Source organism: Lissotriton vulgaris, chromosome 5, assembly GCF_964263255.1.
Source record: "Lissotriton vulgaris chromosome 5, aLisVul1.2, whole genome shotgun sequence".
NCBI classification, from domain to species: Eukaryota; Metazoa; Chordata; class Amphibia; order Caudata; family Salamandridae; genus Lissotriton; species Lissotriton vulgaris.
This window is the reverse complement of record NC_141693.1, coordinates 1,774,063,772-1,774,089,889: the sequence shown is the minus strand read 5'-3', so window position 1 is coordinate 1,774,089,889 and position 26,118 is coordinate 1,774,063,772. Positions and strand designations below refer to the sequence as shown.

The 26,118-nt window shown below is 46.5% G+C and overlaps 1 protein-coding gene across 2 annotated transcripts in view; it reads left to right on the top strand.

The window, feature by feature from the left end:
- Positions 1 to 26,118, top strand: part of PSME3 (proteasome activator subunit 3) — a 288,151-nt gene that overhangs the window by 146,722 nt on the left and 115,311 nt on the right. For both annotated transcript variants that reach the window (XM_086924080.1, XM_086924079.1), the window contains exon 7: positions 9,334 to 9,402. In XM_086924080.1, the coding sequence (XP_086780206.1) occupies positions 9,334 to 9,402 (69 nt within the window). The remainder of the gene's footprint in view (positions 1 to 9,333; positions 9,403 to 26,118) is intronic.

The window sequence follows — 26,118 nt, the reverse complement described above, 5'->3', positions numbered from 1 at the left end:
GCTACTCACCCGGAAGGTCTCAAGGCGCTTGGGGGAGGGGGGGTCTGCTACTGCTCGAACAGCCAGGTCTTGAGTTGCTTCCTGAAGGAGAAGTGGTCTTGGGTCTGACGGAGGTGGATGGGGAGGGAGTTCCATGTCTTGGCTGCCAGGTAGGAGAAGGATCTTCCTCCCATGGTGGCTCTTCGGATGTGTGGAACGGCGGCGAGGGCATGGCTGGTTGATCGAAGCTGGCGGGTGGGAGTGTAGAAGGTCAGGCGGTTGTTGAGGTACCTAGGGCCCAGGTCGTGGAGAACTTTGTGTGCGTGGGTGAGGAGTCGGAACGTGATTCTCTTGTTGATGGGGAGCCAGTGCAGGTCTCAGGTGTCCGGAGATGTGGCGGTGACTGGGGATGTCCAGGATGAGTCGTACGGAGGCGTTCTGGATGCGTTGGAGTCTCTTCTGTAGTTTGGCTGTGGTTCCGGTGTAGAGGGTGTTTCCGTAGTCTAGTCGGCTGGTGACGAGTGCCTGGGTGACAGTCTTCCTGGTTTTGGTGGGGATCCATCGGAAGATCTTACGGAGCATGCGTAGGATGTTGAAGCATGAAGATGAGACGGCATTGACTTGTCTGATCCTCGAGAGGGAGGAGTCCAGGATGAAGCCCAGGTTGTGTGCGTGGTCTGTTGGTTTGGGTGCGCTGCCCAGGGCAGGGGACCACCAGGAGTTGTCCCAGGCAGAGGAAGATGGTCCCAGGATGAGGACTTCCGTCTTGTCTGAGTTGAGCTTCGGGCAGCTGTTCATCATCCACTCGGCTACGTCTTTCATCCCTTCGTGTAGGTTGGTTCTGGCGGTGGCTGGGTCGTTGGTGAGGGAGAGGATCAGCTGAGTGTCGTCAATGTCATCAATTCTGCGCGCTGGAATTTCCAAGGCGGCACTCGCTCGGAGACTCTTTTCGTCGCGGGTGGAGTTGCGGTCTATTGTACGCCTTTCCGCCTATACCACTTCTGCCCAGAGTGCTGAAGATCAGGCGCAACCGGGCCCAGGTTATCCTTGTGGCTCCGGACTGGGCACGAAGATACTGGTATCCCGAGCTACTCAGCATGTCAGTCGATCCCCCAATTCGTCTGCCTCTTCGGGAGGACCTTCTGTTGCAGCAGCAGGGGACGGTCCTGCACCCGAACCTGTCTAGTCTCCACCTACAAGCTTGGAGATTGAGCGGCGGCAGTTGAGGCCATTTGACTTGCCTCCCGAAGTCTGTGATATCATTCTGGCAGCCAGGCGTCCCTCCACAAAGTCTGTATACGCATGTAGGTGGAACAGATTTGTGGCATGGTGCACAGCGAAGGCTGTGGACCCTCTCTCTGCACCCCTTTCTGAAGTTCTACTCTTCCTTCTTTCCTTTGCCCAGCAGGGCTCTGCTCTGGGCACTCTTAAGGGGTACCTTTCCACTGTTTCCTCCTTCTTACGGCTACCTGATCAGCCTTCCTTATTCAAGTCCCCCATTGTAAATATATTTCTGAAGGGCATCACACACACAGATTTCTGAAGGGCATCACACACAGATTTCTGAAGGGCCTCAGATACATGTTCCCTTCGTGATGCCCCAGTGGGACTTGAATCTTGTACTCACTTATCTAATGTGTGCTCCCTTTGAGCCGCTCCATAACTGTCCTCTCCGTCTTCTTACGCTGAAGACTGCTTTCCTGGGTGCCATCACCTCTGCCAGGAGAGTGAGTGAGCTCCAGGCTCTTTCTTCTACTCCACCTTTCCTCTCTGCTTATCCGGACAAGGTGGTGTTGCGTACACGACCTTCCTTTCTGCCCAAGGTTGTCACTGCCTTCCACATCGGGCAGTCCATTACCTTGCCCACCTTCTTTCTGCATCCCTCTAAAGAGGAAGAGTGGCTTCACCGCCTGGACCCAAAACGTGCGCTCTCTTATTACCTAGATCGCACATGCCGGTTCCGGGTGGATGACCAACTCTTTGTTGGTTACGTGGGCGCGAAGAAGGGAAAGGCGGTACACAAGAGGACCATTTCGCGGTGGATCATCTTGTTTATTCAGGCATGCTACTCCATGGCCAAAAAGGAGCCCCCTGCTGGATTGCGGGCTCATTCCACTCGAACCACGGCAACAACTGCCTTGGGCCGAGGAGTCCCCTTACAGGACATTTGCCAGGCAGCTACGTGGGCCTTGCTGCACAAGTTTGCATGACACTACTGCCTGGACAGCCGAGTCCGGAGGGATGGCTTCTTTGGCCGTTCCGTCCTCCAGGACTTTCTGGTGTGATTATTGGTTTGCAGACCCACCTCTGGGGTTGGTATTGCTGGGGTATCTATTCTAAGGTAAGGAATCGATCACTAACATGTCTCTTTCCCATGCACAAGTTACTACCTGTGTAACGATATATCTGTAAGAGACATTAGTTAGTGATATATTCCTTACCGACCCACCCATCCTCCCCGTTCTGCGAACCGATATCTAGGGTTAAGGTCATCCCCTTTCAGGGCCCTAGTTTCATGGCACCAGTGTTGGTTCTATCATGGCTCTGCGCTAGCTGGCGCGGAAAAGCTGTGTATCAGAACTGACGTCGGCGCACATGGGCGGCGTCTAAGTACTCCCGACGTCATTCCAGCGCTAACGACGCCGACGACTGACATGGAGCCGCAGACAACGCCTACGGACGCGCAGGGGTATTGCTACACAAAATTTCCGGATCCAGTCTGACGCCTGGGGATATTCTAAGGTAAGGAATCTATCACTAACTAATGTTTAGATATATCGTTACTCAAGTAGTAACTTGTGCATCGGTGATAAAGGCTCCATCGATGACGACAGGTTCATCGTCGACTAAATCATCGTCGACGGGCCCGTCGACAGCAACACCAGTGTTGACTAAGCCGTCGACTAAGCAACCATCGTCAACTAAGAAGACTCGACGACTGTATCTGGGTTGCTTGTCGACGTTACCCAGTCAACGACCACTCCGTCGACGGTAGAGTCGCCTCCCTTGAAGTGTACTTATACGCACTTCAGGATGACCACGCGTACTCTCACGCCGGAATGGACCTCTCCGAGCAGGGTCCAGCCATTCCCCCCCTGCTCATCTTCTGGATACTGAGGACTCAGATGAGGGCTCTATGTTCAGACCAGCGACTAGCCCCTCTGAACTACACAAACTTCATGAAACCTCGGATTATGAGGAACAAGGACAGGATGATGTGGAGTACCAGGAGGAATTCCAACCTCCTTCTCCGCCTCCTCTACAGCCTATGGTGTCTCCCAGCATCCATTGTGACAGATCTGCAGTTTCTGATTGCGGACTACAAGCAGAGGTTTCCGTCCACTGCTCTGCCAGTTGTGACACCGCCACCTAGGCCTCGGCCTACTCCTTTAGTCCTTCAACAAGATCCGGCTCCTTAGCATCCTCCGCCAACCTCTGATGAGGAAGACGAAGAAGAGGAGCAACAACAAGAGGAAGAGGAAGGGGAGCTCTAGGAGACACAAGACGAATGGGATGACTATGTGATTCCAGGTCCAGCATCCCCTGTACAGACACAAGCGGATTCACCCCTGGAAGACATTAGGGGATTCCTCAACATCCTAGATAGAGCAGCGTTGCGATTCAAACTCTAGGTAACGGCAACACCACAGGATTGCTTCCTATATGATTTTAAAGAACCGTTCCAAAAGGCTGTACGGTCCATTCCCATCATTGATTACATCTGGGAACAAGGGGAGAAAATGATGCAAAACCCTTCATCTCTGGCTCCAGTGCTGCCCAGACTGGACAAAAAATATAAAGCTCCTGACACCGCTCCAGCTTGCCTTATTGGCAATCCAAAGCGGACTCTGCCATTACCCAGGCAGCGCAGGGCAGGTCAAAAAATCCATCGGCTGCATTGGCTGCGCCGCCAGATAAGGAGGGTCGAAAACTAGACCACATAGGGAAGAGGTTTTCGTCCATGTCCGCTAACAGTGCGTGCAGCAAACTCTTTGGCACTGTTGGGACGCTACAACCGTCAAATGTTGGCAGATATCGCTCCATATTTGGATTCGCTTCCAGAAGAGCAGAAAGAAGAGGCGAAAAAGATTCTCCTTGAAGGCAAGCGCTCCGCTTCGGAGATGATTGATGTGGCGATGGATATCGCATCCACGGGGTTCCGTCAGCTGGCAGGAGCTGCAGTCCTGAGGCGCCAAGGTTGGCTTAAAGCAACATCTTTCCGGCCTGAAGTTCAGACCAAAGTATTGTACATGCCATATGATCAACTTCTTTTTGGGCAACACATCGATGAGATGCTCCAGGGTATCAAAAAAGATACTGATACCGCAAAGGCTCTAGGTACTCTCCAATACAAAAATCCTTCCTTTTTGGGCTCCAGAGGAAGAGGTCAGTCCTCTAGAGGCGCCTATCAGGGGTACAAATCCACGTACGGCTCAAATCAGCAATACAAACCCCAGTACCAGCAAAGACCGCAGCAAAACCAGTCGTCTTAAAACAAGCCTCCTTTCGCGGACGAGGAGGGAAGGACACAACCAGAAGGCAACAACTTCACTCAGCCACAGGTCTCCATTTCCTCTCCACCTTGCAAAGTTGGCAGTAGAATTTCATCCTTCCTTCGCAATTGGCAACAAATTAAAACAGATCGATGGGTCCTCCAAATTGTTCAATTCGGTCACACTGGAGTTCGTAGTAACTGCTCCTCAAAAGCCGCCAGTACCAATGCAGCACAAAAATCTGCATCTGCTGCAATTGGAACTCTCCCTCCTGATCAAAAAAGGAGCGATAGAAAGAGTCCCTCGGAATCAGAAGGGCAAGGGATTCTACTCCCGATTCTTCCTAATTCGAAAGGAGGAGAAAAAAAGGAGACCTATATTGACCTCAACCAATACCTCAAAAAAGTCATTCCGTATGGTGTCCATCCAGGAGGTGCTGTAACTCCTAAATGCGAACGACTTCATGGTGTCTTTAGACCTCCAAGACTCATATTTTCATATACCAATCCACAGGAGCTACAAACAATTCCTCAGGTTCGCGATGGTTGGCAAGCACTACCAGTTTCGGGTATTGCCTTTCGGCCTGAAGTCAGCGCCACACATTTTTACCAAATGTCTCTCTCCAGTAGCAGCGTACCTCCGCCAACATCACCACGTCTTCCTGTACTTAGACGAGTGGCTCGTCAGGGCACCTACTTTCGCAGGCATGACCAAGTCCTCCAACGCTTGTCTTCAGCTCTTCAACAATCTGGGGCTTACTCTCAACGAAGAGAAATCCATCCTTTAGCCGTCCCATTGTCTCACTTTCATAGGAGCTGTCCTAGATACTGTTCAGAGAAAGGCTTTCCCTTCAAGAGAACGTCAATTGAAATTGAGGACATTGGCCGCCCGTATTCAATCCAAAAAGTCCATCACGGTGCGCCTGTACAAATCCCAATTAGGAATGATGTCCTCAAACATCCTGTTGATTTCACACTGCTGCCTTCGTATGCGTCCACTTCAGGAGGCGCTATCCGCTCAGAGGATTCAATCCAGGGCATCTTTCGACAACATAATCCGGATAACTCCTACCCTTGTCCATGCTCTGAACTGGTGGCTTCACCCACATAATCTGAGGCAGGGTCTTTCGTTCATACTTCCAATTTTGCCATATGTGATAACTACAGATGCGTCTTTGGAAGGATGGGGTGCTTTCCTTCAGGACCTTCAAATCAACGGGCAGTGGTCCCTTGCAGAGAAGCAACTGCACATAAACCTCAGAGTTAAAGGCAGTCTACCTGGCATTAAAAGCGTTCCTGCCCAGGATCAAAGATTCCCCAGTGCTGGTGAGAACAGACAACACCACCACAATGCACTATCAAAACAAACCAGGGGGAACCCGCTTTTTGACGTTGTCTTGAATCTTAACAAATTTGGAAATGGCTACTTAAACACCATTTCCCTTCGGGCAGAGTATGTCCCAGGAACGGACAATGTCCTGGCGGACTCTCTAAGCAGACAACGCTCGGTGTGCCACGAGTGGGAGCTGGATCACAACTTCTCAGTTCTATATTCGCCCGATCGGGCAGGCCTCGCCTGGATCTGTTTGCGACACAGCATAACGCAAAATGCCCACATTACGCAAGCTGGCAACCCCAAAAGGGATCGCTTGGGGATGCATTTTCGATGTCATGGTGCAGCGTCTTTGCATACGCACTTCCTCAGTTTCTCCTAATTCCCAGGGTCCTCCGGAAACTGAAGGCAGAGCGTTGCACCCTGATCTTGATAGCCCCAGCATGGCCGCGCCAGCACTGGTTCACAGAGCTTCATCTCCTGTCGCTTGAACCGCCGATTCTATTAAAGTCTTGCCCGAATCTCCTCACAATGAACCAGGGACAAGTCCAGCATCCGGATCCAGCATCTCTCAGATTGTCGGCTTGGCTCCGGAGTTCAGGGTTTCAGAACCTAGACATTCCTCAAGAATGCAGGGCAGTCTTAGTCCGGGCTCGGGCTGACAGTACCAACAAGACGTATTCTCTAAAGTGGAAAAGGTTCTGTGTATGGTGTAAGGCAAACAAAATACACCCGTTTTCTTCAACACCTGCACAAATTCTACCTTACCTGCTCAATTTGGCGCACTCTGGATTGGCCCATGCCTCTATTAAAGTCCACCTCGCGGCCATATCTCGGTTCAGGCGTTCGTCATCTGGTACTTCCCTCTGGTCCAATAGGCTGGTTAAACAATTCCTAAAAGGCCTGTTCAGGACGTTCCCTCCGGTGAGAGCTTTACCACCCACCTGGCACCTACACATTGTGCTTGCTCAACTGATGAAGCATCCCCTTGAACCAATACACAGAGCTGACATCAAATATTAGTCTTGGAAAACCGCTCTTACTAGCGCTAACATCAGCAAGGCGTGTAAGTGAGCTGCAAGCCTTCTCTATTCATTATCCTTTCCTGCAGTTCAAACAGGACAGTTATTCTACGGACCAACCCTAAATTCATCCCGAAGGTTCAGTCTACTTTCCACCTGAATGAACCTATTGTCTTGCGGACTTTCTTCCCAAATCCACTTTCCGCAGCAGAGGGGTCTCTCCACTCTTTAGACCTCACACATTGTTTAAAGTTCTACATCCACCAAACAGAACAGTTTCGGAAATTCAACCAGCTTTTTGTTGCCTTCAGCAGGCCCAGAAAGGGTCTTCCTTTAACTAAGCAGAGCATTTCTCGCTGGATCTCTGCAGCCATTACCTTTTGCCATCACCAGGCAGGCCATCCTCTGCATTCTAAAGTTCAAGCTCATTCAACCATAGCTGTCTCCACTTCAATGGCGCTCTTTGCGGGCGTGCCATTATCGACGTATGCAGAGCGGCGACATGGAAGACACCACATACGGTCACCAGGCACTACTGCTTGGATTCAGAACTTATGAAAGATGCAGCAGTAGGACAAGCTGTCATCTATTTCACTAGAGGTGAGCCTTCACTCTTTCATCCCTCCATCCTATTGTCTATTCGCACATTTCTCTTTTATATGGTATTTTGGTACTTCTGTTTCACAATTGGTATTCTAATAGAGTGATTTTACATGTTGTACCATACGAAATGTGCTGAGGATTGCTTGCTACTCTGATTCAGGCATGTGAATCAATGAAAGATACTCCTAATACTGGATAAGAAATGCGTTACTTACCTGTAACTGCAGTTATCCTGTATTGGTATCTTTCATAGATTCACATGCAACCCACCCACCTCCCTTGGAAGGGCTCACCTTGGTTCTCTCAGTAGGTACTACTTAGCACTGTGCTTACGAAAATCTGAGGGACTAGGGCTCCTTCCAGGAAGGTTCTAGAGGGTGGTGATATCTGATTGGCTCTTGGCCAAAGTTTGGTCCTTTTTACAAAAGGACATGGATATGTTACTAATGGGAGGCCTCTGGCCTATTACTATGTATTTTGTCTTTACGACATTACTCTTTTATGTACCAGGGACTCCCACCCCGATGACGGGGAATGATTCAGGCATGTGAATCTATGAAAGATACCAATACTGGATAACTGCAGTTACAGTTAACACATTTCTTACAATGCAATAGGTCTTGCAATCTTAGCAATTCGAATCATATTCAGTAGTTTTCCTTTTGGCTCCTCTGATCCACCAGTTCTTTTATTCCAAGATTGTTGTTTAACCAGGTCTGGCGGCTCTCCTCTATTGTGTGCATTATGGTGACCTCTGGTCATCCGTCCAAATTCCGGTGGGTCCACCTTTCATATAGCCTTTCATCCATTTGTGATCCATGTTATATGTACCATTGAGTTGGATAACCATTTGTATTTCAGCGCTAACTATGGGTGGACATGCTCTTTACTCAACGTACATGTTATTTGTTTGCATTTATTTTTCTGTGCAATTTAATTCCGTATTTACTACCCACTAAAGTTCTGAAAACTGCTAAATAGTTTGTGTTTTCCAAAACTATTTCTTATCCTCCATCTCAGTTCTTAAAATTTTTCATGTTAGCTCAGTCCGAAGAAACCAGAAAGGTGCAAGTAAGCTCTACAAATTTGAGTGTCCTAACATTTATGGATTGTGTATCGGGGGTTGGGTACCATTAGCATTGAAGTTTGCAGTGGGTTGCCATTTTCTGAAACTCAGTTGAAGATTGGTGTGCAGTGCCCCTTATCCATGCTACATGATTCTATTTGCACATATATTTGCAGTTGTAAAAGCTGGCTGGAGTCTTGAGCTGATTGAGGGGGGACTGAGCCTAATATTGGGTAGAAGCAGTCCTTACTTAAAGTGCCCAAGGTGTTAACCATAGTCCTGCTGACAGCTTCTTGAGGAGGCTGCCCTCTTAGGGGTCAGTTCTGAGGACTATCCTCGCTGCAGAGTTTGGTATGGTCCCCTGCTTCTTATGAGATATGACAGTTGTGAAGAATTGGCTCTTATCCAGAAGTGTTCAGGGATAGTAATTTTCTCAGCATTAAGGTATGCGTTTTTTAAGAGCTGTTCTCCCTGATGCTCAGTGAGTGTCCTTGGTCTCTGTTCACGTTAAAAAAGGTTATTATCTATCTCACCAGAATGCTATATCCATGTTGATCATGTGGTTGAGGGCTGAGTGCTCGCAGGCATTTGCCCATTTTATCAGGGTAGGTGTTAAACTTGGTTGAGTTCTGAAAAGAAACCATCTTGAGCTACCTGTGCGTTCCAATTCAATTAATGTGCCATATTGTTTGTCTTGCTTTTTCTTTGCTATTGTTTGTGCTGTATCACTGTAGCCATTCATTTGTGAAAGTCTTAATTTCAAATGGTCTTCAAGCCTCCAGTTGGCGATGAACTTCATATAACTGCAAAATGTGTTCTGTGGTTTTTATTTTTTTAGGTTAAAATGTGGGTTCAGCTTCTCATTCCAAGAATAGAAGATGGTAACAATTTTGGTGTTTCTATTCAGGTACAGAATTTTCATATTTTTAATATCTACTCAATGTTGCTGTAGGTTAAACGCTATTGCTGGTCGAGGTACAAGAATGTAATTCTTTAGCATATTGTTGATTAGTGGAAGCAGTCCTATATCTGTTGGTTGTCATCTTCGATTTGAACATGTTTTCAAGCTGTTGACCGTAGCTTGGTCTATACTGTACCCCATACTTGCATCCGGACTGTTTTGCTACCAGTTTGAATGCAACCTTAGTCATTGGTTATAGCAAGTAAGTAATTGTTTGAATGTAAAGTGCTGTTTTACTAATTCTCTAACCTTTTAGCAGTTCGACAAGATGATCAAAACAAAGTGGTTTAGCTTTTAAGACCATATTACCACCTTTTGGATCTTATTTGGTAACTGTAAAAATTGTAAGTAAATGTATTGACTAGAAACTGGCATAGTTCCTTCTTCAGCAAAATAACTTAATGCCCTAGTAATACACGGGCTTAATAGGTTTATCAAGAATCTTGTAGCTGTTGCAGCATGTCTAGCCTACATAAATGTTTTAGTGATGGATACAAAATCAAAAGTCCCTTTAAGTATTTGTCTAAAAAAAAAAATAATTTTTAAGTATGTTTGAATATTTAAATTATTGGTGAGTCGCCTATCAAAGCATTACTTTTTCTGTGCTGTCCAAGGTTGAAATATTACAGATCAAGCTTATCCTATTCCCTTTTTTTTGTGTGTGAAGTCGCCTTTAAGAGGAAGCTAATGTTTATGGCTGCTTTTTTCCATATTACTTTCAGTAATAGAATCAAGTGTTTTCCATGAGGTTAAATTAGTTGAGAAACTCTCAATTATGCAGGTTATATTGCATTAGGGTTTAATGTGTTCGGCCTGATATGCAGTCTGTTTAGCCTCTGCTATATTTTTGTCTTGGACACTTTCTGCATTGTATAAATTTAGTGTTTGCTAATTTGCAGTGGAGGGCATCTTGAGTTGTTACTATTTTCTGAGGATAGATCATTTGTTGGCAGGTTTTGCATCTGCTCACAATGCAGGAGTTATTTTCAGTTTAATAGATGCTCGGATAGGGAGACACTTATTACTGAGTAGCGGATTATCTGCTTAGTGTCCATCAGCCATGCTGTGTACTCTGTCGCTATTCTCAAATTCCATCACTGTATCTAATCTGTACGTCCATAAACCCGTACTCACTTAGTCACTTGATCAAGAATATTGCCCTACTTGCCAACCATAACTTGGGGATGACTTTCAACTGGACCTATGGCGCCCCTCCCACACTGAAAAATAATCGCCCCCCTCTCCCAAATAATCTAATTTCACAATTCTATTGAACTGCCAATGGTTAAATGTCTAGACTTATTTCAATATTGCTGTTGATGTCTGTTACCATTTTTTTTAAAACTTTATTTTTCAGATTTATATCATTAGTTACAACCCCCCCTTTGGCATCAGAACAACACGTACACACATCGACTGTCTTATTAAGGGACTTTTGGGGAATATAGGCTTCACCGAGATACACATAAACCCATGAGGCATAGCAGAGTAACATACATATAAAAAGAGATCATTGTGAGTAAATAACCAGGCCCTGCAATATACACTATACTAGCTATGACTTAGGAGACTCCCCTAGCCTCCTCATCCAACCCTGATCCCTGCGGCGAAAATACCTCTCCACTCGTCCCTTCTGAATCGCTTTGGGAGGTTTGCCCCCTTACTCCCAAACCTGTAGCACACATGGCTCGCCAGGAAAGTAGGTCCTCTTGTAGTTTCTCCTCTCTCCTGCTGCGCTGCACATGTGTTTCTTTGGCTAGGGACCATTCTCCAGCCATGTGTGCATCTCTGGGGCCCTCTGTCCGATCCAAGTGGTAGCCAGCACCAACATCTGGCTAGCACCAACATCAATTGCAGTAATCTATAGTACAGCTTCCGTTTCTTTGGCCTAGGGACCAGCGCCAGCAGGCAGTGCAATGGTGTCCGTGTGATACGGAGGCCCGTAGTGACAGATATGATCTAAAACGCTCGTTCAAAAGCACTTGATTAGCGGGCAATCCCAAGCCAAGTGTAGGAAACCCGCCCCTTATGCGCTGCATCTGGGCCAATTATCCCCCCTGTCTGCGGAATAACGCTTCAGTAAGATCGGAGTAAGCTAGGTGCGGTGTAGGAAGTTAAAATGTATTAATTTAAAATGTGCGTTACAAGAGACCTTCTGTGTTAAAGCCCCTATGTGCTTATGCTGCCCCTGGTCCAGTGGCATACCCAGATCCGCTTCCCAGGCGGGTGGCACCGGCGGGGCTGAGTCCTGTCGCATGGCTGAATATAATCTGGAAATAAGCCTGCGTCCTCTGCCACAGGACAGAAGAATATTCCAGGTGTGAGTCATTGGGGGCGCCTCGGATACTGAGGCCAAATTGACCTCACAAGGCCTCTTCCGCTTGTTCATAAGTTAGAAAGGTCTTGGTGGGGTATAGGTCGGCCAGGAATTCACAGCCCCCCTCGCGCCAGGCACAAAAGGACATATGATGATCCATTGTCACCATGGGTGTCAGGATCCAGATCGGCAGGTCCCTGTGGAAGGGCGCTGTTCGCAAGACTCACTCTATGAATCTGTGGCAAACGCTCGCCCTGTGCCTCGCGACGAAGGGCCCCGCATAAAGCCACCCGCAGCTCCTGTACCACTACTCTACCCGCCAATAATTGCGTCTCCCAAACGTCTGCATCCGCGAACCATCTGGCAGCTGGTTGCAGCTGCGCAGCATAATATAAGTCAAAGTGAGGGCCTCTAGGCCTCCCTCATAGGAGCGCACCACTGTATGAAGAGCTACCCTACTGCGCCGGTCCGCCCAGAGTAGGGACGTAAGTAATATGTTCAGGGTACGGAAGACCCAAGGGGTAAGAGGACACAGCGTATTCTGGAGGATATAAAGTGTCCTAGGCAGCATTACCATCTTGGCAGCAGCCAGCCGACCCATGAGAGATAGCAGCAGGGTGTTCAGAAGGACACTGATTGCTGCAGGGATTTTATCACCCGATCAATATTGGGGGCCAATGATCGTGCTTCCGTTGAGGCCACTTGAATACCCAAATAAAGCTCTCCCTTTCTCATCGCAGCCCGAGCTCCGGCAAGTCCTCCTGGGGCACCAACTTAAGACCAGACAACGGATAGATCAGGGATTTGTATCTATTGAGTCTCAGTCCCGACGCTTCGCCGAACCTCTCTAGTTGGTATAGCAATATTGGGAGCGCCTCTCTTGGGGCTCTCAGATAAAACAAGGCATCATCTGCATATAGTGAAATATTACAAGTATCTCCCACCCGTATACCCCACTGCGACAACTCAGAGCGGATCCAAATGGCAAAAGGCTCTATAGCCAGGGCAAAGTAGTGGCGAGAGGGGACACCCCTGTCGTGTACCCCGTCCCACTTGCCACTCCGAATGCGCCGTTCCAAGTCGTACCCTAGCCCGAGGGGGTTTATATAGGCTACAGATCCAACGGCAAAAATTGGGGTTCAAACTCATCACTCAGAAGACCTCTTGCAAATATCCCCAGTCAACCGTATCAAACGCCTTGGCGAGGTCAATGGACACCAGTACAGTCTGTTATTCCGTCCCCTGGACCTCGTGTGTGATGTGATTCAATCGCTGTAGGTTCATGGCGGTGTTACGCCCAGAAATAAACCTGCATTGGTCCGGATAGACCAAGTGCGCCATATGCTGTGCCAGACGGGTGGCCAATAACTTGGTCAAAATTTTCACATCTATCGATCAGTGATCGGGCGATACGAAGAAGGGTCGAGTTTGTCCCCCCCCTGGTGATAGGATCTTGCAGATTTCCCCCCTTGCCATGCGCTGTGGGAGAGACCTACTCTCAAAAGCCTCGACAGAGGTCTGTTACCATTTTTAAAATGCAATCAAATAAATGATCACCAAACCTACTATTCTGGTCAGTCAGGCCTTACAGACATATAAAAGTTTTCACAGTGTATTTATTAGAAATCTGGTGGGGGTTTTGAAGAATATTTGGAGTCCTTTCCCTTTTTACACCTTCTCCCAGCCAGGATATATATGACAAAAGATGTTAAGGATGGCTCATTACTGCCGCTCATGTATTTTCTGCTGAAAATGAAACACTTTTATTAGCAGAATGCTTCTTTTGTCTAAAGCCTCCCCCTCCCCCCTACCCCTGGATCACTTGAGGCCCCCCTAGTGGGCCGTCCAATCCCCCCCCATTTGAGCCACTACTACCATGTTTCTCCTCTCAATTGTCAGCTACCCTTTATGGAATGGGTAAAGAAAGGCCTTGCTTTTGATAACTTGGGCAGTTATCTATTTCCGATTTATTTTTAGAGCCATGAAAGTCATTCACCCAGAGTCTAGGTAGTTTGCTCCTCAACACATGTTCCTGTCTGTACACTGTAGAGAAGACCCTCTTGGTCATTTTCTAGTTCTGTGAGTGAAACCACTCTTTTATTACTGGTTGAGCAATTGGTTGTCTTGAATTTAACTCTAAATATACACTTTATACTTGAAGGGCGTCTTTCTCAAGCTGCGAAGTGCAAAGGCTCAACTGGCTGCAGGAAAAACTGGTTCCACTGGTAGAGTCCATTGTCACTTCTATGCAAGACCACAGCTTGACTGTTTGATTGTATTACCCTACTTGTTGCATCAGGCACATTGTCCTTATCCAGGCTCCGGTCCGCTCTTCGTGGTAATGGGACTAACTGCGCTACCTCAGTCCGCCCATTTCCCTGGGAGCCCCAAGCGTGGTGTTTTGCCAGTCTTTGAGCTGAAAGAAAATAATTATACAATTTTTTGTTTTTTTGTTTTTTTGTTCTTGAAAAGCAATGCGCAATAAGTGTCGCATAAAACAGCCCTGTCTGAAACGTTAAGACTACTAATCCCCCTCAATTGCTCAAATTCATGCTTTGTGATCTTGAACATACGTTATCCTTTGGCCCTTCTAATCCGTTGGCCTTCAAGTTGGAATAGCTTTCAAATGAGCTAAAAGCTACTCTGCATTCTTTTTTGTAAACAAGAATCTGCTTTTTAAATTGTATTTAATACATTGATTGTTACATTTGAACCTTCAGCAAGGAGAGGTAGCATGCACAGCAAAAATATGTGGCCGTATATGTGTAATGCATAGAAGCAAAATGGGCCAAAACTAAATATTAAACAAGGTACTATAATGTGAAAAGTGTATCCTGTTTTTTCAAGTGCATTATTCAAATTCACAGATAGTGAAAACAACTGCATTTGTAAAAAGGAATCCTAGCCAGGTTGATCCCTTTTCTACAAGAGAAGTACACAATGCCATTATGAACATATTCCCGGGTAAGGCAGCAGGCCCAGATGGGCTCCCTGGTGACCTATTACGATATGCACCCAAGTGGTGGTCAGATTTCATTGCCCTCCTAATGAATATGATCCTCCAGGGACACACTGTCCCAGAGTCATGGAAGGGTGCTGCGGGGGTGACTATATTTAAGAAAGGTGATAGGGAAGACCCTGTCAACTACAGACCACTACGTTTAATTGATACAGTCCAGAAAGTAGTTGGCAGGGTCATAGTCACTAGAATGGGGTCCTGGATAGAGGAAGGTAACATACTCACCCATTTCCAGGCAGGCTTTAGGCAAAATGTGGGTACAATGGATCAGGTCTTGAGGTTTTGTGCCATATATTGGAAATATGTGACTGTCGCGAAGGGCAGTCTATATGTGGCTTTTATTGACTTGAAGACCGCATTCGACCTGGTTCCTCGTGATAATCTCTGAAAAGTGTTGCTGGACATGGGGTTCCCGAGTTATCTTTTGGAGTTTATTATAAAGCTCCATCAGGATAACTATGCCAGAATAAGGTGGGGGGCCCAAGGACAACTAACAGGGAGGGTTCCTGTACAGAGGGAGGTCCGCCAGGGATGCGTGATGGCTCCAACACTGTTCTCCCTCTTCATCAATGGGGTGGTAGACCATCTGAGGGAGGATCCTGCGGATGCCCCGGTCCTGGCGGGGAAGGAAACACCTACCCTCCTCTTTGCAGACGACACCCTCCTAATGTCAAACTCCATCGGGCCTCCAGGATATTAGATAGATTCAGTCTGTTTTGTGATGAGCGGGGGCTCATTGTAAATACCACCAAAACTAAACTGATGGTATTGTCTGCATCGAAAAAAGCTAGGAGAATAAACATAACTCAATGGGTCCCCACTAGAGGTGGTGGAGGAGTTTGACTATCTGGGTGTCTGAATAAATAACAGATTGAAATGGGACTCAAATGTGGCTAAAATGCTCCTAAATCTCAAAAGAGCGTCTGGAGCCATTTTGAGAAACCAGTGCATGTCTATTAGCAGACCGATAGCCCCTGCTCTGGAAGTCTGACTGCAAAGCATTAGCCTCTGCCGTCTATGGCTCAGAGCTGTGGGTCTGTGAGAATACCGTGGATCTGGTAAGAGTGGAGAATATGTTTGTGAGGACCTTAGTTTCCCTCCCGCTCTCGACACCGTTAAAACCCCTTTTTGCAGACATGGGAAAACATTCAATTGCAGATATAGGGCGCCTGAGAAGGACACCAGAACTGGCGAACTATGCCCTGGTTTTGGATGAGCTGATCACCCTGAATGGCTTGCACAAGATTCAGTGGTTGAATAAATTGAGGCAGTTGGTTGTGAACCTAGGTTTGGGAGAGTGTTGGACCTCCCAGTCCCCACCCAATTAGCAAGTTGTAAAAAAATCTATTGGGAGTGGGCGCAGGCGGAGGAATTAAAGTATAAAGCGGGGAGTGCTAACTAACCGATTCATGGAACACAAGCCCACTAAGAAGCTCGAACCTTTCCTGGATTTCATCCAAATCCCAAGAGACCGATCTCTTTTCTTGAAAATGAGATATGGGATACTCCCACTTAATAAATTCATCAAGTGATGGAAAGGAACGAGGACCCATTTGCATACCTGTCCTGGGTGCCCATCCACGAGTGAATCTCTACCCCACTTCCTGTTCGCTTGTAAAGCATACAAAGTACCTATAACTAGATGGCTAAAGCCTGTATGTAGGGAGTTGGGAGTGAGATTTTAGGATAGCCCTTCGTAGTCTCTCATCAGACAGTACATCTCTGGTTATCGTATGTGGTGTTGCTAAGTACATAGCAAAGGCTTGGTTCATTCGCACAATGCTGCTAAACACTGTAACAACTTAGACCATGTTACCTAATCTGGTCATTAAGCCCATCACTGTGTATGCACTTTATAACTTTTTATATGACTCGTTGTTTTAATTGTAAATACCTTATCTTTTTATCTCATGAAATGAACATAATATTTTAAATCTTGTTTTTATGTGTGAATTGTTTGTACTTTTATGATATGTACATATCGAATAAAGTATTACAACAACGAAAACATGTGAAGGGGTATGAACTGTATGCTATAGCTATTATCCAGCTGAATTCTCTTTTTATTTTAAAGTATTTTATAAACAGATAAATTAGCATTTCTGTTACATGGTTAGCCAAACCTATTTTGTAGTGCAGTGATTACAGGTACTTTGAAATATATGTTTAGCTAATCTCCTCTACTCTGACTTGCTGGAAAATTAGGCAAAGGATCATAGAAAGAAATAAAGGGGTGATAGGCTCATTGCTATAGTACCTCTTGCATCCTCTTAACTGGGCATATAGCCATGTGACAAAGCAGACACCCTACTAGTTAGCTTGTGGCAGTATTGGTAGCCATGTAAGGTCCCCCGGCGCCTCTTCGGCCATGGTGGTAGCGTACTCGCTCGCCCCCACCCACGAGGGGAATGGGGGAGGGAATCGGAATCTTTCAAGGGGGTTCGTAAGTCTGAGTATGTCTCAAGTGACTTCCACGTCCCCCCTGGTTGCTGTCCTCCAGGGAGAGTTTTGTAGACCTGATTGTGATTAACTTTAGGGACCCAGAAGCTGTTAGGCATATTCTGAGCTGGATGCCAGGGAACTTAGGCAAATCAATTATGCCGTGTGATCTTACCTATTTTTACCCTAGAGTCCTAGTAGCTCCCCTGTCATGTCCATTGCCTCCTATGGCCTTGACGGGTATTAATGGTCCAAAACAAAACAACCGTTACTTCCCCTTGCACCCTGGCCCCATGATTCCAAAGAATGCTTATGGGTGGGAACCTGTCCCACAAAGGGGCTATGGTACTAATTATAGGAGATCGGACTATTCTTCTCAAACAGGGGGGATGGACCACTTGCTTCCTTTCACACCCTCGGAAGTTAGCAATAGATTTGAATCTTTTTCCGGCTTGGATTCCTGTGATTGACGCCTGGGATCCTCCCCTGGTCATTCTGCTGTAGAGAGGGGCTTAAGTGTACAGAATGTTAATTTTTATGTTTCTGGTGCTAAATTCCCGTCCTCAGTTGCCAGGTGATTCTCATGGCACGATCCAAACCCTTCCAGTCACACCTAACCACAGTCCACCTCCCCCTCCAGGGATTCCTATCTCACATGCATGCAGTGGTAGTGATACCTCAGGGGGGCAGGGACCCACATTGTACACTCCTTCTAGAGCCCTGAGGCTACTATCATGGAATGTTGCAGGTATTTCCAATAAAATACACACTGAAGAATGGGACTCCCTAATAAAAAATAATGACATCTGCCTCTTTCAAGAGACATGGGCGAGGGAACCCGTTCTTAAAACTGGTTACGCAATATTTGAAATCCAGGCTACCTGGAATGGCAAGGGGAGGCCCTCGGGTGGTTTGGCGGTGTGGATAGCGTCTCACATTGGTTGCACAGCGGAAACTATAGCCACGTTCTCTCAAGACATCCAGTGCGTCCTATTGAACTGGTCGGGCGCCCCCAAGTTGGCAATAATAAATGTTTATTCCCGCCCAGTAGGCCCAACGGCAGAGTCCACTACACTTGAAGACCTTGCGTCCTTCTCGAGTCAGTTGCCGACCGACTGTAAGGTGGTAATGGGTGGTGATTTTAACTGTCATTTTGAGCCCTTAGAGGGCTTGAGGGAAGGGGCCCTTACGGCAGAAGACGACTTCTGGGGTATTCCAGTGTGCCAATCGCCCCATCCCAGATCCTGGGCTCCACTTGCGGTCCAAATCATGTCATTAACTCTTAATTTTGCGCTAAGAGCCTGCAACGGACGCACACCCTCAGACACCCCTTCAAAATGTACATTCAACAGAAAAAATCATGAGTCACGACTGGACTACATTTTTGTTGATACCAGTCTTTGGCCTAAGGTAGAGGATTTTAATATAATCCCCCGCACTGATAGGCCAGGGAGAGTAGGAGAGCATTGTGGTCACTATCTTCCAGAACATACCGGACCATCTCCACTTGAGGAAAGAGATGAACGGGGAAACCTGGTACTAACCTCAAACAGGCGTAGGGTGAGATGGCAGAAATTTTCCAAGTCGGAAGAAAATATTGGGAAAATCTACAATGTGGTTCTGCCTAAATTTGAGGCTTTGGATGAACTAATTAGTCAATCCAGTACCCAGAACTTACATAAAACCCTACCTTTTATACACGAAGACTTAGTGGGAGCACTGGGAGAGGTTCTCTACCCAGAGGTGCCTAAGCCCAAGACTAGAACTTCCACCTGGTAAACTCTAATTGCAGAAAGGCCAAATCTGACCTCATCACTGCAGTCAAAGAGGGTGTACCCCGTACCAGGGTGTCCGTTCTGCGACGCCAGTATAAGGACACAATGGCTTGTGCGAGGTCAGACTGGGACTGGAATAGATGGCAGGATCTTTCAGCAGCCCTGACAACTAAGGACTTAAGAAGATTTTGGTCCTTAGTCACTACTGGCTCAGGGGAACCCACAGCGGCAGTTGAACCCAATATAGCAGCACATATATGGGAAGAACATTTCAGTAAACTCTATGCAGATGCCCTAGAGAATACTGAGGTCACTGTTGCAACACTCCTCTCCCTTCCTGGAGACACCTTGGAGTTTACGCTAGGGGAAGTAGTTAGCGCAATAGACGGTCTAGCGTTGGGCAAGGCCCCTGGCCTTGATAAATTACCAGGTGACCTTTTTAGGTCCCAACCAGAGATCTGGGCGCCTTATCTTCATATTCTTTTCAATTCACTTGCACGTGGAATGGCGATCCCCTGTACTTGGCTGGGGGCAGAGATAGTCCCAATCTTCAAGAAGGGCTGTCCTCTGCTCCCATCCAACTACAGGCCGATCAGCCTGATAGATGTCCCCCAAAAGATTTATTCTCGACTCTTATTGGATCAACTTTTGGACTGGATGGAGGAAAATGAAATCTTAAGTCCCCTCCAGGCTGGCTTCAGGAAAAATACGTCCACCATGGATCAAATCTTCCGCCTCGTCCTCCTCTTCTGGAAATCGGTGACCATCGAGGGCGGGAGATTGTACATGGTGTTCGTAGACCTGAAGTCAGCATTCGATTTGGTACCACGGAAAAAACTCTGGGAGGTCCTGAAGGAGATGGGAGTACCCACCAATTTACTCCAGGCCATAATAAGACTCCATCAGGGCAACTTTTCCCAGGTACGATGTGGGCGGGGTGGAGTATTGTCAAAAAGGTTTCCTGTTTCCCGGGGGGTCAGGCAGGGTTGCGTCCTTGCCCCTACTCTTTTCTGTCTATACGTGAACAGTGTCATTTCACACTTAGTTAACGTTAGGGACAATGACGCCCCGGTCTTGGCAGGCAGGAGGGTGCCGGCAATTATGTTTGCTGACGACACCCTCCTGCTTTCCAAATCACCCGTGGGAATTCAGAGAATCCTTGATGGTTTCGGTCTTTTCTGCAGGCAGTATGGCCTTGAGATCAACGCAGGGAAGACCAAGTACATGATCTTTAACCCCTCCTCTACAACGAGACCTAATCCATCCCTAAATTCCACGGTTCTATAGAGGGTCAAAACATTTCAGTACCTGGGCGTAACCCTCCAAGAGAACCTTTCCTGGGGACCACAGATCGCAAGCTCGCGAATAAGGCTTTCTCAACTGTCTGGGGCTATTCTAAAGGTTACAAACACCTCAACATACAAACCTATAGCTCCTGCAGTTGAGATGTACAAAACACAAGCGAAATCTGCTGCACTTTACGGTAGTGAATTATGGGGACACCAAGCTGCAATTGAGCTGGTACGTGTTGAAAATAATTTCATGAGGCGTCTTCTGGCCCTCCCAACTGCAACTCCTCTGTTTCCCTTACGTCTAGATCTGGGTTTACCGTCCATCAGGGAGGACCTTGAATCCAAACCTATAAGATTCTGGCATAGACTCTGGTCAACAAAGGAGATTAGTCACTATAGGCAAGATCTTGTGCATGTTATGAACTTAAACCACAATGACAAGATCCCTTGGCTAGCCTTTGTTAAAAAAAGAACTGTTCCGGCTTGGTTTTAATGAGATGTGGGAGGCTCCAGAAATAGGATGCAATAAGGTCCCCCGGAAAAGACTTGTGGAAGCATACAAGGAACAAAATCTTGTATCCCATATGACTGCACCCCGCATCGGCACTTTAACTCATTGTTTTACTCAATCCAAAAATTCTTAAGTTTGAAACTTTTATGGACTTCATCTACCCGATTACGGCAAGGAAGCTTTTCATACAGTGGCGGTTTGGCACCCTACCTATCAAATCCTTCACTAGCAAATGGACCAATGGAGGGGACAAACTATGCCCTGGCTGTAATTCGTGTGATGAGGAAGAAATCCATGTTCTGTTTTTTTGCCCCACCTATAAGTCTCCAAGGAAATATTGGTTGGTGCCCCTATGTAGGAACATGGCAATAAGGAACTGTTTAACATCTTACAGAATACTGAAATCTGATTCCTCCCCCCACATTGTTTTCGCTGTCTCAAAATATCTCTTTGCCATGTGGCGCATTAGGTCCAAGTTGATTAAGGTCAAACCACCATAGGATGAATGCCTCTGCCACTGTCTTATTGCAACCTTTGGCTCCCGTTGGTAACGTCTTCCATCACACTGCCTATTTTATTCTTATTGACATGACTTGTTGTTGCTCCTCCGTTTAAGCACTTTATTGACTTGATTTTAAATGGTATGACATGTTGTTACTTGTTCTTGTATGCATTATTTCTGTTGATTTTAATACTGCTGTATGTATTTTTATGTATCTTTTATGGCCTTAATGGCCGAAATAAAGATTTTTTTGGGATTGGATAAGATGTTCTAGGTCCCCCTTTTCCTTGCTACAGTTCCAGCATAGATCATCTTCCCTGAGGCCTAGTGAGAATTATCGCGCAGGGGTCCAGAAAGCCTTGTGGAGTCGCCAGAATTTTGATTGTGATAGTACCGGGGAGATTACGTGAGGCAGAGGTCCATAATCTAACCAGTTCTTGCTCAAGTGAGATAGCTTTGTTTTACCCAATAGTTAGTTGTCTTATCGTTAAGTTTGGTGGAATTTGGGCGTAGTAGTTTGTAGCGGTGTGATACCTGATGACCTAGTCTGTTGATATTTGCCATATACTGTGGGATTGACTGTTTGGAAGGCAATCGTTTGGCTTTGGATAGGGCTGTTTTAATTTTCATGAAGTTGTAGATCTGTCTGTTAGGTTATGTCTAGATTTCAGTACCTCAAACGTGGTGGGGTATCCCTCTTCCTCTAGTTGGGCTGGGTGGGAGATGCCTTTCTCTAGCCATGTGTCGAGGGCTAGGCATTTTCCCTTGTATCTGATCTTGCGATTAGCCCAGAGTGACTCCAGCTTAAAGTCCTTTATGCTGTACTCCATTTACTTACCTATTCTTGGTAGGGCAATTTTTGTGTTTTTGAGAATGGAGCTGGAGGCATGAAGATGTTTGTTAGCTGTTGACAGCGCCATTGGGTTTAAGGCGTTCAGTATGGCTCTCTTGACTTGTAGTACTTTGGGTTGCACCGACACTGCTGTGTGGGTGTCCCCTTGGGCACAGGCTCGATGTGCAGCTCAAAACTGCCCATTAATTACAATACGTGCCCTATGGTCCCTATACAGTGCCATCACTTTCCGTATTGATCCTTCCCCTTAGTTGAAAGATTGCATGCACTGCTCCAGGAAGGTCCATGATACTCTATTGAACACCTTATCATCAAGGGTAATAGCTACAGCTGGTTCTGTTTTTTTGGCTGTATGTTCTAGTATTTGACAGAGGTCTGGTAATGTCGTTAGACATTCGGGTCCTTATGAAACCTACTTGGGAGTTGCTTATTAGGTTGAGTAGGATTGGATTTAGTCTGGTTGCTAGGATTTTTGCATATATTTAGCAGTCCACAGGCGCTATGTCAGAATTAGGTGTGTGGGGACCTGGGATTAATATGTAGTCTATCCTGGTGTATGAGTTGTGCGGGTTGGAGTAGATTGTAAAGTCCCTAGTGTCCGGGTGCTGGAGCCGCCATAGGTCCTTGAGGCTGAATTTGGAGCAGATATTCTTTAGTGTAGTGTGTGCACTTGTGGGTTGGTGTTGGCAGGGTGACTGTCTATCCAATATATGGTCCGGAGGCATATTAGTCTCCCGCCACCACTGTGAGGTCGTTCTGATGGAGGCTATTGCGCTTGTGTGACACTCCTCCCCAGAAGGTGGGGCTGTCTCCTCCCCCCTTCTCAGGTGTTATCAAGTCTACCTACTTCATCATGGTACCTTGATTCAAGAGTTAGGTTGGAATTTTTAGATACCAGTGTGATTACCCCTTGTTTCTTCCCTTCTGCCGGTGAGCATGCCACCTGTGAGATCCAGTTACCTTTCACTAGCCTGACCTCTCCCAGGGATTGCTTGGTTTCTTGTAGCAGGACCACATCTCCTTTAGTGTTAGCTAGGTAGTCCAAGATCTTGTTGCGTTTAATAGGGTTGTTGAGCCCTTTGACATTGAGGGATACTATCTTTAGGTCAGAAGTCAGATAGAGATTGTTGGCGGGACCATTCTCTAGGGTGAGCCATATCTGGTAAACCTATTCTACGTCCCCAGCTATCGTTTGTTCTAGCTTCTCCCCTCCCGCACGACCCTGCCACATGATGTAGATGTACTTGTACAGCGCACGACTACCCGGAGGCATCTCGGCGCTTGTACGAATACCACTGAGGAACCCTTCCTGGCCTTTTCCTGTGAAGTGCCCACTCCTGGGCACCCCCAAGGTCAAGCCAGGCATCCTAGTGTTGGGGCCGTTGTGGAGATTAAGCAAGCTATTGCCCGGAGTTGCAGAGTGGGACCAATGATTAGAATAGGCATCGAGGCGAGAATTAACAGGTCCAGGGAAATTGAGCTCAAGACCCGCCGAGGCGGTAATTGAACCCTGGTCCCGGGCCACACTTCTGCATCAGGGTCTGCCGCTCTAACCATTGAGCCACACTGATGTGGGACGGGTGTCTGCCTTGTGCTAGCCAGTGTTAGGTCTCTGTTCTAACAGTTACAAATTGGTCAGTTGGTCTGGAAATAAATGGTCCCTTTTATGTTCTGTTTATTTGCCAAGCGCATTTGTGCATTTTTGGGGGGGTGGGGGAGGCAGGGTGTGTGTGTGTGTGTGTGTGTTCACGTCCATATTTGTGTAGTGCCTTCAATGTGTTTGAGGAATTTAAATTGACTGCGTTTGTAAATCGTGTTTTTTGTTATAAATGACTAAAGAGGCCCTAGTGTTTAGTCATTAAAGAGATCTTTTTGTGTGTCACAATGATGTACCCTGAACTCTAATATAGCATTACTTATTAGGAGCCCCCCCCGCCCCTTTACAGCAACACAATCCGTGCCACCTATTGACAACATTTATCGCATGAGTTTGAAACTTACCCTGCCCTTGCTCCCAGAATAAAGTTGAGGAGTATCTGTTTTATGCTTAATTTTGTCAAAGAAGTAGACTTAAGTAGTTTCTGCCCTGCTATTACCGCGGTGCCAGAAACATTGTATTTGATTGTAGTTTTAATTCAAAGCAAGTAACAAAAAAACAAGCAGTACATGAACTATAAGGATGAGATGGTTCTTAACACATTGTTTAACACTTCCTTGCAAATTTGGTAATTTAGAGGGGATAAAGAAAATATGCTTGTAACCGGTTTTTAGACAAGAAAAGCATTGATGGGAAGGTAGATGCAGCAGCACTGGTGGCCTTTGGTTTGAAGTAAGTACCGAAGCAGCAGAAGCGAAAATCCTAGATGGAGCATAAATGGGCCAGACTAAACCATGAATGCATTTGATAACAATGCAAACAAAACCTTAGTTTTGAGAATATACAGCGAGTCAAAGTAGAAAGGTCAGTGACGTGCAGAAGAAATGTTTCCATGTGAAGTAAGAGCAAAAAAAGAAGTTTCACAATAAATTTGAATGTTCTGAGAGCATCAATATGTTGAGAGACTTCTCTGAACAGTGTTGCCTCTAGAGAAAAAGTAAGAAAAATAACTGAAAACAAAATTGGGGGCAGATGCAGAAAAAATGTGATATCCGTTTCTATAGGATTAAGTAAGTTAAAAAAGAAAACTGACCTGTCATCCAGCCCTGCAGCAGAGACTGAGAAGAGAATTTTAAGAAAAGCAAAACTGTTGATCGTGGCTCAACTGCATAAGTGATGCAAACCCAAAGTATGTCTGGTTAAGAAGATAAAGGAACGGTATGTAGAGAAAAATATTGGGCTCAGAATAGAGCCCTGAGGAATTCCATTGAGAAGGAGGTGCAAAGCAGACCGCTTCCTTCAGATGTGTATCCAAGAATGTGTGAAGTCGGTCAAGCATCTTGTGATCCACAATTTCCAATGTGGCAGAGAGTTCTACAATAAATTCTTAGTTTGTGATGATTGTAAGAAGGTGCGCCTTTTTTTGACATGGCCACCTCCACTTTTTGCCTGGTAATAGTGATTTCAACTGAAAGCGTTCTGGGTTCCTGCTAATCTGGTCGCCAGTGCCAGAACTATTTCCCAAAATTGTGCAGTTGTTCCCCCCAATTAGTATAAACTTTAGCACTCTAAATCCCTAATAAATGGAACCCTGGTACCTAGGGCATGGGTACTAAATAGAGCGCCAAAGTGCTGCAGCACGAATTGTGCCGACCTAAGGGAGTCCTCACAAAGTACATTCAAGACTGTCGTTGCAGTCTTGGTGCAGACGAAAGTGAAACAAGCGTTTACAATGCAATAGGTCTCGCAACATTAAAGTTTGATTTACTGGCATTGTAAATGACCATGCTTTGCATTTATTTTTTTTATTTATTTGCAATTGGTCTATAAACATTGTTGTGAATGGTTAGCAGTTGCTTATGCTAAGCAAAGTTGGCAGTAATATAGAGTGCTGGTCTTGCTTGTTATAAGCATGCGGATTTAAAGCGCTCTGAAGCCTACCTGTGTACCACGTCCGTTCTTATTCTGCAATGCCACATATCTTTGGGTCCCTGTATTTATTAACTGCACCCTGCTGTGGGAAACCTCCATGGCAGGAACAGCGTGTTGCGGGGCAGACACAGGCAATGTAGCCACTGTCCTGTGGCTGCACCGTGGGGTAACCGTGTAGGGGCAGGAAGGCAGGCAGTTGGTAGTGCTGTGCCATAGCAGTGTTCTGTGTATGCTGGGCATGGGGGTTGCTATTGGCTGACGAAGTGGTGAGGAGGTGCCGGTTCGGTATGCCTGCTTCCTGATCTTGGGCAGGCAGCAGTTAAAAACTAGGCCAGCGCACTATTGTAAGTGCAACACAAGGCCTTTTTCGTTTGTAAGCAGCAGCACATCGTGTGCGCCTCTGTGTGTGCGTGTACATGAGAGCT